The 15055-nt window shown below is 36.9% G+C and overlaps 1 protein-coding gene across 1 annotated transcript in view; it reads right to left on the bottom strand.

Moving 5' to 3' along the window:
* LOC132844609 (cadherin-22) overlaps positions 1-15055 on the bottom strand; it is a 105195-nt gene that overhangs the window by 64552 nt on the left and 25588 nt on the right. The window contains exons 3-4 of the mRNA XM_060868232.1: positions 6261-6380; positions 99-266 (exon numbers count right to left, since the gene is read on the bottom strand). Of these exons, the coding sequence (XP_060724215.1) occupies positions 99-266; positions 6261-6380 (288 nt within the window). The remainder of the gene's footprint in view (positions 1-98; positions 267-6260; positions 6381-15055) is intronic.

Genomic DNA, 15055 nt, shown 5'->3' with positions numbered 1-15055 from the left:
CTGGAAGCTTTTTGTTCACCACCAGAGGAAAAAAAGAGTCATGGAAAGGCCATTGATAATGACATGTCTGTTTTAAGGCATACTTAATAAGCACTCACTCTGAGGGAAACGTGGAGGGTTGTCATTAACGTCCGTGATCACTATGGTCACCGTGGTGGAACCAGAGAGACCACCCATTTGGCCTGCCATGTCTGTTGCCTTGACAACTAGCTCATAACGGTCCTGAGTCTCCCTATCGAGATCGGCCACGGCCGTCCGAATCACTCCTGTGAAGAGAAAGAGGAAAGGTCACTTTAGCTAGTGGCAGACATGGTGATGGTCATCTTTGGCATCAAGGGGAGGATTATCAGAGCCAAAAAAACAAGTGCAGTAGAGTCTGCCTCAAATCCCAAAGTGAAATATTGTGAAATTCGTATATATATATACTGTAATCTAGGAATAAATAAAACATGGCAGTGAGAGTAGAGAAAATTTTATCACTCTTCTGCCAGAATTAACATTCTGACATTCTTTCCAACTTATGTTCAAAAAGACAAACAAACAAACTGCCAATGATTAACATTCGGGTTTAACATTATTTGTTGAACTAGTTAAGAAACATTAATAAAAAAATAGCATGAATTGGGAGAATCAGTGCACCTACTGTAATATTTTAACTATAAACACTATGAGAGCATATAACTGTTGCCCCTGGTCACAAATAGATGCATTAAAGTCAAATTTATTATTATTATTATTATTATTATTATTATTATTATTATTATTATTATTATTATTATTATTTCTTATCAAGAATTTGGTTTCTTTAATGTGATTGCTATAAGACTGACAACCAAGTAGGCAACTGAACACAAAATTAATGACAACTAGTTGCACTTGGTTGGTTAGTTAAATTTCTTTGTTTACAGACTGTAATAAATCATGCAGAACTCTTTCTCTCTCTCTCTCTCTCTCTCTCTCTCTCTCTCTCTCTCTCTCTCTCTCTCTCTCTCTCTCTCTCTCTCTCACACGCACACACACATACAGTATTTTAGCCCCTTGCCCACATTTCTTTCTGCATCAACACACTGAGCAGATGATTCACTAACCATAACTCTTGATCATACTGTATATTTGATTAGAACTCAGATTAAGATGAAGAAGGCTTAGATGACACTAAAGAAGTGGAAGAGGATGTGTCTGAAATAGAGCACCACACTGAATATGATCCAAATCATAAATCAATTCATCGCCAAGAATTAGAAGATGACGACGTGAACCCTCCTGAGGTGAAAGTTTCTTCCTCACCCCCTTAAGGGTCCACTGGCTCATTGTGGAGTTGTATAACATCTTTGTAGTGTGGACAGAAAACAACCCAGCCTTGAACCAGGGGAAAATCTTCAGTAGAACGCTCTTCCTGAAAGACTTATTGAAAGCTTTGGCTTGTCTCCTAATATTGTAAGACAGCATGAGCTACCCCCAGGAAAAGAACAGACACTCCAGTTCTGTCCTCTAAAGGATGTGAAGGCCAGCATTGTATACACACGTTACATAAAATATTAAAATGAGTTCAATATATTTTATAATCTAACAGAATGACTGATGATTGTCATATTTATTTGTTTTTGTCTGTCATTTCTTTGAAAATAAAATCATAGTGGTCAGTTTTGACAGACAATTTAATCAAAACAAGTGTTTTGGCAAAACTTTGACACAAATTAGTTTTTAATCATCATTCAAATTGTTTTTCATTAATGCCGTGCAAACAGCATATTAAATCTGCTTATTTCACTCAGAAACAAGTGATATGATGTCAGGCAAATGAGGTCTATATTCCATTAGTTCCAAATAGAAGTGAAAAAGAAAGCTACTGGATTTGGCTAATGATATTGGCCAGGAAAGCAACTGGTTAGTAACACAAAAATTAGATGATTATCTGTTATTTTATCACTGCTTTATAATCTATAAATATAGACTGCTCTATAATGTATAATAAGGCCCCCAAAATTTTGGTGCAATTACTAAAAGTACTATGCTGACCCTAATACAAACTGAGGTATGATTGAGAGCAATGCTAGCCACTAGAAGTCCAGTCCCACTGATTTGGGCAGCAAGCTCCTCAAATCATATTCAATTGTGGTCTGAGAAAATTAGGGTTTCTGCTCACTGTTGTCATTTGGGAAGTTTCCTTTTTTAACCTAACCATCAGAGATTTGTTCTAGTTTCTACCAATCACGCAACAGGACTGCGGAATACATTTCTGACATTTGAATTAATAATGGAATACATACTAATTATTTTTTCTAATATCAGAACAACTGTGGCACACATCCATAGCCGGTAACCTTGAGGTTATTTAGAACTTATTTATGCTTATCAGCCCTTTGCTATCATACACAAGTGTTGAAAGTATTGCTAGACCTAAGAATGATGACATGTCAATCATCCTTTGCATGTGCGTGTATTTCATTCAGGTGGTGTGTGGTCTTTAGCGTCTTTACATAGTTTATTTCCAGAGTCCAGCATCTTTCTGGACTGGAAATAGTCTTGAATATGTGTGTTTTACATAGTCATCTCTATGCTTTGGTGAGAGCTTTATAAAGTGCTACTCTCTGTCTCTTTCTGACATATGTATGAGCGGTGTACCAAAGGAATAAAGAAAATGTTTGCATATACAGTAACAGCATATCTCTGTTCATCATGCAGTGGCTGAGACAACAGCTTCAAGCATCAAGAGCATAGGGGAAGTCAGAAATCACTTCCTCTGTGATATTAAAGAAGGCAAACAAATAACAAAACATGGCATTTGAAGATATTTGTACAGCTCTTTCGGTGGTGTATATAATGTTACAAATTCTATCACTTGGTTTCCAATATGTCACATATTTCACCCGAATATAATACATTATGTTTTTATTGTCCTCCTTCAACCAGCAGGTGAATGAAAATGACCTGAATACATTTCAAGACATTCCAACAAAGTCAATATATGCTGCTGTCACACAACTTTCTTCTTCTTCTTCTCACTTTGTACACATTTCGGGCCACTGGTAGCTATCTGCATAGCAGCTTGTGACTACGGTTGGAGCAACAGGTATCCTGTCTCAAAGTTTACACAGCATCTTATCTTCTGTTGTGGCGAGTACGTACATTTTTTCTTAGTTCCTAACAGCCCTTTTTGAAAAAACTAACAAACTCTATTATCGAGACGGTTACCTTTGTTAGAATTGCCACCGTTAGATTGACCTACTGTGCTGCTCATGAGTTAGAAATGACTGCTCTGTGGTGTCACTCAGTGACACAGCAGGCACCTCATTATTCTGCTGTGCTTATTTTTCCTTTGGTACCATGTTCTCCAAGGATTCACCTCTCCTGTGATGTAGCTAACAACTAGCATGATAGAGCCTGATAATACTACAGTATATGCAATTTCTAGCCAGCTAACTTACAGTAGCTATATGTCACTAATGCTTGCATTGGGGCTGGAGTTCTCTCTATCTCCCCTCAAGGCAGGTCTTTCCCTCAGGTTGAGTCTTCCTTCATTGTTGTTAGTTCAGATATTTTTTTCTATACTCACTCTGACATCTACCAACTGGTGGGCCTGTGACTAAGTGCTGCTAACACAGTCAAGTGGGATTCCTTTTCTGGGTTTCTTTTACATGTACTGTTTGCTGCTCAGACTGCTGGATCTGATAACACACATCACTGCACCTGGAATTGATTTTCCTTCATTTCACCTCACAAGTCAGTTCCATCCTCTGTTTTTCCACTCGGTTTTCAACATCACCAACCATCTGAAAAGTGGACCATTGCTAGTGTATTTGAGTCAATGTTCCTCTACTGTAACACACACTGTTCTGAGTTATCTGTGAAATAAGCTGTAGGACCTTCTCTTGTAGTGTGTGAACACCCTGGTAGCTAAAGAAAGGCACTAGCTATGTGTTCACTGCCTTGGTATTAACCACCATAAAGAGACAGTGGCAGACCAAACAATCTCAGGACTCACAACAAGATTGCCACTGTGACCCTAGTAGTCCTTTTTACGGAGGGCATGATAAAAAAGGAACACACCGGAGTTCATTAGAAAAGGGTTCAACTGAATGCACTTCTGTGTTCAGAAGAAGGAAGTTGTCCTTCTGATCCTAGATTTGAGAGGGCTCAACAGGTCATGGAAGGTCAAGGTGTCAAATGTACATCATGACATTTAATTACTGGACATTGGTGGATCTCAGTGGTGGATCTCAGTGATGCCTATGTCCATGTTCTCATCACTCCACATATGGTTTCAAAGATTAATCCTTTGGCTTCTCTTGATGTATCTGGGTGTCTAGGAATAGACACATGTAGGATGTTCTGTCACAGGCAACAGGATTCTGCCATATTTGGACCCTCCTTACTCAGCTCAGCCTCCCTAATATTGAAATACTCCAAATATTATATAGACCTAAAATTATATTTATTGATCATGATGCCTTCATTATCAGCCAGTATGTAGCGATTATTGTTCTTACCAAACATATATAGCTAATTATGTTCTATGCTATGTTCATTACTGGCTCCTGCTAATTGTGCTAGGATTGTTGACAACAGCTGCAGCAGTAGTTCCCTTGGGCTTTCTGAAGCTTAGAGAATTTCAGAAATGGGTTATATGCCTTGGCTACATCATATAAACCACAACCATGCCTTCATCTCAGAGAAGGGCACAGATTCTACTGTAACTTTGCTGAAGATGCAAGAACTGGAGTTACCATGGATATATCCTGGCTGGTGTAAGATAAGATCACAGAACAACCGGTGGGTAGGGAGCAATCCACCGGGCCCTAAAATTGTTTTTACTGACTCTGAGACACTGTCCCATGCTAGTATGTGAGGACAATGTCATGAAAAGTCAAATCCTTAAGGTCCCACCTAAGGTCCTTGTATGCCCTTAGGTAGAAACCAAGGTAGAATACTAACCAAGCTACACAGCAGCTAGTTCACATTTAATCTAATGTTGTATGTGGCAGCGACTGTGGCATGCCTCAACACAGTGGATGGTATCTCTCTGGGGGCTCATAAATTATAACCTCTGAAAAGGGCAAGGAATGAACTCAAACTCTGAGTTCCTTGTCATTAGGAGCCATTGCTGATCTGTCGATAGCTTCTCAAGGAATGGAGTCTGTATAACTGTTATATTTATTGCAATATATAGACTTTAGATTTCATCATACATCACATTGTGGCTTCCTTGGTTTGACTCAGCATGTGTAAATAATGTGTGCATAATAATGTAACCAGGTTTGCATCCATGATGTCAGCGACATGACTAGGATTCTTAGTTAGGCCAAATCAAGACCCTAAGCTTGTGACAGAGAATGTATTACAAGTATAGGGATATTCCTGAGAGGACATTCCTGACAACACACTGAAAATATGCTTATACTAGTGGAAGAGACTGAAGAAAAAGAGTTACAGCATGGAAAAATGAAACAAAAATATTGGCAGATGGGACACATCATAAACTAACATACAGTTTTTCATGTCTTATTTTATCCTATAAGCATATTATGAATTTGTTTATGGTTTTAAATGAGTCTGGAAGTAATAGAAGGTGATATATCTGTACATTTATGTACTAACTAGCTGACGTATCATAATCATTTCTCACTGTCTGTCAAAAATACTTATCTGAGACTGCAGTTTTATTATTTATTTTTTTATTTTTTTATTTAATGATAATATAGAAGCTGATATTGGATGAATGTCAGGAAACTGATGACCCCTGCAAAGGATTTTTATCCCAGAATTCCCACTGGCACTAATTTAGTCCCATGATAAACTTAACCTTCAACCTAAAAACTACCACTAAGCATATCTGACCGACTTAATCGTAGTGGTTTATTCTGGTTATCATATATCCTCCACATGACGGATAAAGACAGTTAAAGACAGTTACATCCGGAAAAATGGATCTGGATGTTTATTAGTATACATTTTAAATAAGCAGTAAGAAAGTGAAAAACCAGTAATGGGTGTATTGCCTGGCTAACAAAATGTAGATTTAATGAAAATGGGCTCATTTCTGGTTATCATATGCTCTCTGTGACAGTCTGCAGGCTTAACGGTTATATTCTTAGACGTCTTTCAAAGAAACTCCTCAGTAAAAATGTAGCCTTTTTGAATATGTCCTGCATTTAATTCTTAATGCTGTTCATTATAAAATGAGGAGTAAAAAACTTAAATGAAAAAAGGCTGCATGAAGAGAAGAAAGATCTAAAATGCACTGGATGTCTGTGACTTACCCGTCTGTCTATCAACAGTGAAGAACTTTTCTCCATCCAAAACACTGTATACTATCCTGGCACTGCTGCCGTAGGTCGGGTCATCTGCGTCTGATGCCATCACTTTCATTACTGATGTACCTGCCAACAAACAATTAATAAATAATGAGGAAATTGCCAACTGTTAAGATAAGACAAACACACACATAATCAGACACTGATGTGTTTTTGTTTAAATCCCTGCCTCATTAGTGCTAAGTTGTGTTTGTATAAATCCTGCTTTGTTGATGGTATGTTTGAATGAATTTTTTGTCCTGTGCCTCAGAAAACCCCAAACTCAGAGTACAAAATTACATTTAAACAAAGCCTAACGCTTATAAAACAAAATGGTGTATGGAAGGAGGTAGAGTGTGCATTCCTATATAATGACAACTACACAACAATTAGTTCTGGTCCAAGAAATTGATTAGTCAGGCATTGTACCAAAAGCATTTATATTTGCTATAACCAAACTGGGAGGACATTTCACATCATGTATGTCTTTTCTTGTGTGTTTGCCATTTAAAATTCCACTTCTTAGTTTAAACCATTTATTAATTCCAAACCTTTTAGCTTAAAACAGTTCTGCAGTTAAAGACGAAAAGGAAAAGGGGATGCTAACTTCACAAGAAATACTTTTAATGGAAATAAAATTAATGTGAGTTATGTCACTCGAATAAAATCTCCAAATCCCAGAATACACTATGGCCTACAAACTTTGCTGCACCAGACTCTATTTCCCATGACACATATACACATCCCAAACCTGAATACAGTCACCAAACATGCACGCACACACACACACACACACACACACACACACACACAGGCTCCCAGTCACTCTGTTGTGTCGTTTATCACCATGTGACCCCAAGCCTTGTTACTGTGTTTAATTACTCGCTGTGACCCTTTCTGTGTTCCTCATTTTCTGATTTTTGCACTGTTTTCTGCTCTCTTGTACTGTTGTTTGCTGAATGTCTGACCTCTGCAAGTCCCTGACCTTCATTTTGCCTCATGCTTTTTGGATCTGTCTGCCTGAACTTTACAAAACTGCTTTATCTGCAACTGCATCCTTTCAGCCTTTCCTCACCTGACAATACCTGACAACGAAGCTTCTTTGAGATCTATTTCTGCTAGCGGTGCAAAAATGAGCAGAACAATTGTCCATACTGTGCCCAATATGTCACATACTCTATATTAATTTCTTGTTTATAGAACTATTGTATAAAAGCAATACTGCACTCCCAGTCATACGCTTATTTATAACCTGTATGAGATAACCTGTGAAGAAACACAGTCACTCTGATATTCAATATAACCACACTCTTGCCTGTGGGTTTATACTTAACTGTTTGTGTGCAAGCTAAAACATATTAATACACACTTTTTTCATCTAGGTTGTCCCTAACAGACAATTTCACATTTTAAAGCATGCTTAGCATTGTTTCGGGTTTCAGACCATACAGTAGTACTGGGTAGTTTAACCCTTTTTACCAGTACATGGACGCTACATGGAAATCGACTAATGGGATATTTTTAATCAGTATAAACAAATACTTTATCACCACAAATCTTATATAAAACTAGTTGGCACACCACTAGTTGGGATTTCAGTTGTTTTCCCTCTGCTTGGAAAACCTTAGACCTTCCATTTTAGAATTTGCCGATAAAGCCTTAAAATCTTTGATACTTACGAACAAGCACTTCCTGTGTCTCTAAACAAGAACAAGATATTAACCACTATGGAATGTGACAAAGATTTTTAATGGTAACAATATTTTTGTTTGTTTTTGTCTAACTTGGACTGTTTCAAATGCCACAGATAGATTAGTAACTGGTTTGGTAATGGTACCTTTGTGATCTGTCAAATATTGAACACTGCTGTAGCATTAGCTTGAGGGACATATGTGAAGCAAGAGTGGCAGAGGACGCGAGAGAGAGAGCGAGAGAGAGAGATACAGAGCGAGAGAGAGAGAGAGAGATGGCTCCTGTAATCCAGGCTGCCTATAATTGCTGACAGCTGGCGTTGTCTCCAAAAAGGTCACCGTTACACTTTCCTCCCTAGACCTGTCACACTACTGTCCAGTCACACCATAATGCTATGCTAATTAGGTTAATTAAACAGAAGTGTCAGGGTCCTGTTTGTCTCCTGTCATCAGAGCTGGCTCCCAACAGGCAGTGAGGAAAAAGGGATGTTGTTTTATCACAAGAGTCGCTGAACTATCTTCACAAATCTAACCTTTTGACTTTAATCTGTTTGACTTTACGAGGCTGGTTGTCCTTCAGGTACATTATCAGTCCTCACATTCAATGCTGTTATGTGAAAGACTGTGTAAAGACAAGCACAACCTCTGAAAAACTACTACTTTTAAAAACTACAATTAAAACTACTGCTGATATTTTGGCTTGTTTTGTAGGACCTTATTTTTATTTTTTTTTTTCAAGCTGAAAGCATGTAATGTACATGTATACTGGGGGAGTTAATTTTCTGTAATATTTAATATTAATATTTAATATGTATGCACCAGATTCCATAAAATAGTCTTCCCGGTTTTCCAAAATTGAACCCCATCGGTCTGTTCATATAAAATTTCAAAATGCAAATGCTGAATTGTGTGCGTACGGATGACATATTGTATTCAAAAGCAGCTCGTGTAAGACTGCAGGGTTTTTATCCGCTCAGCAAACAGTCTCTTTTAAAGCATAGATTGTCGGATAGTAATGAAGAAGTCATACTATTAGTTCCTTATCTTCATTTTCCATGGGCAATATTCATGGTGATGCTTAGCTCTTCGCCAACATGACACACGTGGGTTAACACTACAGGTGAAGAAAACTATATAAATGCAAATGCTATTTCATTGTATTTATACTTTAGCAGGAACAGAACGCACACACACTGCTTCTTATTAATGCATTGCTGCAGATTCACTAAAAAGTCATTACTTACTAGTCTGTGTGCCTTAAGCTGATTTTATTTTTTTGGTGATTCACGGAAATACATAAAAGGAAAGAAAAAATCGTTGCAATTTTAACGCATGCAGAATTTTAATCTTTGAAATCGGAGAGTGTTTACCCAGAACTAGTGGTCTAACATTCTTTACTACGCTCAGGGACATAAAATGAGCAGAAATCCAGTGCCTACGGATGGGAAGAATTTATGTTTGAGTTCCCTCTGTGTTCTACCACAGTGCAAATATTGTTCTAGCGGAAAAACACATTTCTTTCGGCTTGTTTACAGAGTCAGCTCTTGCTCCTTTCTCCCCAAGTGCACTGTTGTAACCCAAATCTGGCATTTGTGCATAAATCCATATAACTACAACATTCCACAGGATGGGTTGTGAACTCTACATGGCACAACTCTACATTATTTGTATGTTCATTATACCGGTGCTTCAGGAACTCAACCACCATAAAGTCAGAGCGAAATTAGAAGTTTAAAAAAAAACAACGAACAAACAAAAAAAAACCTGACATTTATTACACCAACAAAAAGATGAGTCCTGGAACGAGAAACAAAATGATGTATCAGCCTGAGGCTGTTATCTCGATCACATCAGCGGAGCTCTGCGGATGTGCCCTCGTCACCTGGACTGTCTGGTTTTTTAACACATAGGGATGAAAGTTGATTAAAAAGCATCAGTGCTGGAAGGCCACAGGGAGACTTTGTTTCTGACTGTTGCTGCTAGAGATCAGGTAAGAGTCGCATAAAATATACAGATGGATTCATAAAAAAGTCACATGCTTCGTTTTCTTCCCCTCTTACACTTGTAGGCGTTAATTGTTAATAGATTTGAAAATATAAATATTCTTACTGAGCTCCATAATCCTGTGAACATTTCTATCATGATGCAAGTGGGATCTTTCAGGATGATAGTGTCTCCATCCAGTTCTGTAAATTCATACACTATGGCTGCTGACGTGTTACAGAGCACTTTTTACCACCTCCATAAAAGCTGCAACTGATGGCATATCGTTTGGAAGAATGTGCAGTTCCAGAGACTTGTAAAATCTTTGCCAAGCTACACAGGCACTCTTCTGGTGCCTTAGCACGTTAGTAGGATTTTTGTTTTTGTTTTTGTCACCTGTTTGTATGTAGATGTGAACAGACAGGAAGTCTTCAATGTTAAAATAATTTCACTGCTTCCTATCAGGGTCCGTATTCCACAAGTTATTGTTTTTCTTGTGTGAGATTTATGCACAGATGGTGTCAACAAAATCTGTTTCAAGCAGCAGATGACGGCTCTTTGGGGAAGGAAGACGGCTCAATTACAGCATACAGCGAGGCCGGAGGAGGTTGCCCAGTGTGAGACCCCAGACTGACAGCTATTTAAGAGTCAGTGTCATAAAAGAGATTTGCGTTTGTCTGGCTACAGTAACAATACAAGCACACAGCCAGACTCTATATCTCACTCATTCATTCTCTCTCTCTCTCTCTCTCTCTCTCACTCTCGCTCACCCTCTCTCTCTCACAGCCCTGTCTTAATCACCCAGTCTAAGTGCTTCCTTCCCAAATCTCTGTGCATTATGGATCATTTAGTGCTCCTATAAAAGCTAAGGTGTTTTCACATGAAAAGTTAATTCACCAACACTTCCTTCATGATTCATTCTCTGCTGGCCCACATAAAAACGGGGCAGTGAAGCAGTGAAATATGAAGAAAAGGAGGAGGAAAGAGTAGATGGGTGGAAAAAATGTCACATCATAAAAGTCAATGACCTGCTGAGATTCTAGATGAACTCCTACAGGGATTAAGCCATGACCGTTTTTCATTCAGAGACTCTGGCATCTATATAGATTTTTAACAATTACAGCCAATTTTTTTTTTTCATTTGTTTTTTTTTTTTGTGCAACCAAAAGTGAGTAAGAGTTTTTAATAGCAGGCACTAATCATTTTCACTACTGTCCATTTAATGATTATAAAAATCTAATGTGTTACTATTACAGTGAAATAAAAATAGCTGAGTGGTTTACGCCGATTACCTGAATCTGAAATGTGCTGGGAACAAAAATGAGGTTGGGCCTAGAGGAAGGTCATGTGATCAATAAGTAGTATTGATCATTATCAATTGATCGGTATTGATTATAAATATAGTTTATAATGACAAATGAAGTCATACTACTCTATAAACATTTAATTGTTGATTTATAATTGCAGGCACCAAAACCGTTAATATGCATTCTTTTTTAAAGTGCACTTATATATAGAAAGGTTATTTCTTTTTTTTTTCTTTGGATGACAAATTATTTATTAAATTTTTTGTGGACTTGATGGTTCCTAGTTGAAAAAAGAATATTCTCATATAGAGCTCCTTCCTTATATAACCTATCAGATTACACACTGGTCCAGGTCACAGAACAGTCACAGTACAACTTGCCACCAGAAAATAAATGTGCTAAATCCTGTGTTATGTAGCACTTAGAAAAGGTCTGAAAAAAGTACTGTCTGTCTGCTTTTTGAACCCATATGTACAATAATTGGCAAATAAAACTAGATTGTAGAGAAATAGTGTCAAATTTGGCATCAGATCCTCAGAAGAAAAAACTCTCCAGATGAAGCTGAACGAGATAGCAACATAAAGTGTGTGTGTGTGTGTGTGTGTGTGTGTATTTATTCTCCTTTTATAAAGCAGGAAGACATTTTGTGTATGGTTGTATATGTGACAAATAACATTTGAATATGAATATATATCAAATTATTCACAGTCAGCCTCTATTCATAATCTCTTACTTAGAAATAAAAAAGTAGGCATGTAATCATGTCATTTTAGCCACCATATCTGTTCCGGCAGCTCGTCAGTGTTTAATTGTGCCACAAGAATTTTATATAGCTTCTTTTGATTTGCCAAAGATGTTTGTCGGTGGCTGTTCCTCATTTGTACCATTTCTGGCAGATGAATCGTTGGGTCAGACAGAGCATTGTCAGTCAGCCTGGACAGCATTAAATTGGAAGTGAGACAGCATGGGCACGGCCTTCATGACCTAGCCTGTGCGGCTGCGGCTAAGGTCTCTGGCACAGTGGAGCATCAATCATAATGCATCCATTCATCAACTGTAGCTTCTGGCAGACACAACAGCTTTTTCAACATCAGAAGGAAATGGTATAACCATCCCAGCATCCATGAAGGCGTAATGTATAAATGAATAAATTCATTAAAAAATACACATGCATATGAAAGTACATCTTTTACCCCAGAAACACAGACATAATCTCCATACACACAACTGTACCAGATAACAGGCAGAAACTGCATATACTGTACAGTATAGTAGAGTCTTAGAAAATTCTAAATCATATCTTCTTTCATAAACAAAAGTAAACAAAAGTTTAAAAAACTACATTACGTACAAAAAGTTTAGCTCAACTTCGAACTGCATTTAAATCTGTTTAGCACAGTAAATTATTGAAAATATACCCAAGTAGTATCCCAATATACATTACATCTCAAATTAGTTGGTCACACCTTATCACAATATTGATATTACATCATCATTTCAACCAGCCCAGTTACTGCACACTCAAGTAGACCCAGTTTACATGTAACATCAAAGCACATAGTTGCTCACAAGTTAAACTTGTCTCAAATTCAGCATAAAGAACATAAATGACCTGAAATCAGAGGAGACTATTTTGGTTTTTAACCTTTGGATTCTATTTGAAACCTATTTGTGGTGTGAACATCATAGAACTGAGAAGTTCAGTTTGCTGTAGTTTGCTGTCACCTGACTTTGTAACCATGTTTTATCTAGAAAGCAAAATGGTAAATAGAAAAAAAAAATCTCGCATAGCCTGCATCATTTTTTCAATTATTCAAGAGTTTTGGACCAAAACAGACAGGCATATACAACATACATTACTATTTCTATTAAAAACACATCCATCAGCTTTTCTGGCTGTGTAAGATTTCCTAAAACCTAACGATGTGTATAAAGTGTACAGAAGTGTTTAACAAATACATAAATATAACAACTAGAAACAGAACACGTCAAAATGTATTCTGCATATTTTAGTGAAAAGCACTCAAAAGTTTAACCCATAACTGCTCGGTTTGTAAGCCTGCCTAGTTTGTCACCTTTCCTATTGGTTAAATATGGGACATAAAACCCATAAACGTTATCCATTTTAGTTATGTAACTTGAATGGATCTCAGCATCCGGTTTCCATATTCATTTCAAAGCTATAGTTCAAAAACTGAAACTGAAAGCATCCCTAGTGAAGGCTTTATGTCAGAACACTCAGTGTAATCCATTACTATAATAAATCAGTTACAATAATACATTGATCCACATGTTAAATTGTTCTGGAATACACTGTTGTACTGTACCTTAAGCTCTAGAGCATTACTTAGCTTCTGGAACAAAAAAGTGGCTCTTATGCTGTCTTTAAACACCTTGCAGTGAAAATGGATGGGACAAAATCTGATTATTTGAAAATACGTAATTATTAAATAAATAGTGGCATGAAAAAAATATATACTTACCGACACACTGAATTATTCTTTTATAAGGCCTTATTATATAAAATTGCACTAAGGCCTACGGGTGTTTCATCTTGTCTTTTCATGGCGAGACTTTGTAGCTTTCATTTAAATAACAAGCCAAACAGGTCTGAAATGTTGGTTTTCGAAAGCTGAAAGCTGCCAGTTCACACTGAGGGCCACAGTTTTCAGTGTAACTCTGAAACATGACTCTGAATTTGATGCATTATAGCTTGTTCAGAAGTGCTGAGGTCATTACCATTTTGTATGGGTTTACTTTGTACTTTTTCTACTCTTTGTGAAAGGACTGCATTCATTTTAGCGATGTGAGGATGTTAAAAGCTGTTTTCCTGATTCATTAAAGGGCTGAGAGGAAAGAGAGATGCTCATTTTTACTGTCTGTCAGTTCTGACATAAATTTTGCTTGAAATACACCAAACCTCAAATAATGTTATTTACTTGTGTGAAGAATAAACAGGACAACCATGAGCTTGGGATTGAAAAACAGAACAAAAAAAAAATAAATCTGATCTATCTGAAATCTATCCAATGTGACAGGTATGGTTTGTGTGGTGGATGTTACAACAGCAAGTAATGCATAATAATAATTTAAGAACAATATAATGTAATGTTAAGTAAAAAGACAAATTGAGTTGTTGTTTGTTTGTTTGTTTTTTTAACTGTAATTATTTTAATACTTAAATCCTTCACTAATTATTTTGCATAGTAATACTTTTCAATAACAGTACATGAAAAATCACCCACTAATACCTAATTAATACTGAATTAAATAGAAACTAATGATGAGTTGATGAGTGGAGGATAAATTTAAAATAATAATGATAAAATAATGATTTGATTTTTAGATCAAGTGTCCACACTGAAAAAAAAAATAAATCAGTGTATGCATTCGTCTTTGGATGTGGGTACATTTATAAGGAACGTAATACCTCTGTCTGGTACACAAACTTTCCATAGAGACTTAAATCTTAAATCTACTTAAATCTGAAGTACACTGCACTAGATTATATAGGTATACTACCACAAACAACATATATATTACTCCCACAAATATGAATTAAACTATGTGTATACATATAAATACGACTTTTATGTGGGATATTGGACTTTTTTAGGTGTTTACTGTTTAGCATGACATACAGAGTGTTATATATCTCAGGCCCATGCATGTTTAGGATTGAGCAAAAGTTCTTGGCACATTCATTACATAAATAATCTTGCGCTAATGAAGAGCTAACCTTAACTACGACATAACTACGAGTCTTATTATTTCATGCGTG

The sequence above is a fragment of the Tachysurus vachellii genome, chromosome 4, assembly GCF_030014155.1.
Source record: "Tachysurus vachellii isolate PV-2020 chromosome 4, HZAU_Pvac_v1, whole genome shotgun sequence".
Taxonomy (NCBI): Eukaryota; Metazoa; Chordata; class Actinopteri; order Siluriformes; family Bagridae; genus Tachysurus; species Tachysurus vachellii.
The sequence above is the reverse complement of the archived record's forward strand: the minus strand, read 5'-3'. Positions and strand labels throughout refer to the sequence as shown.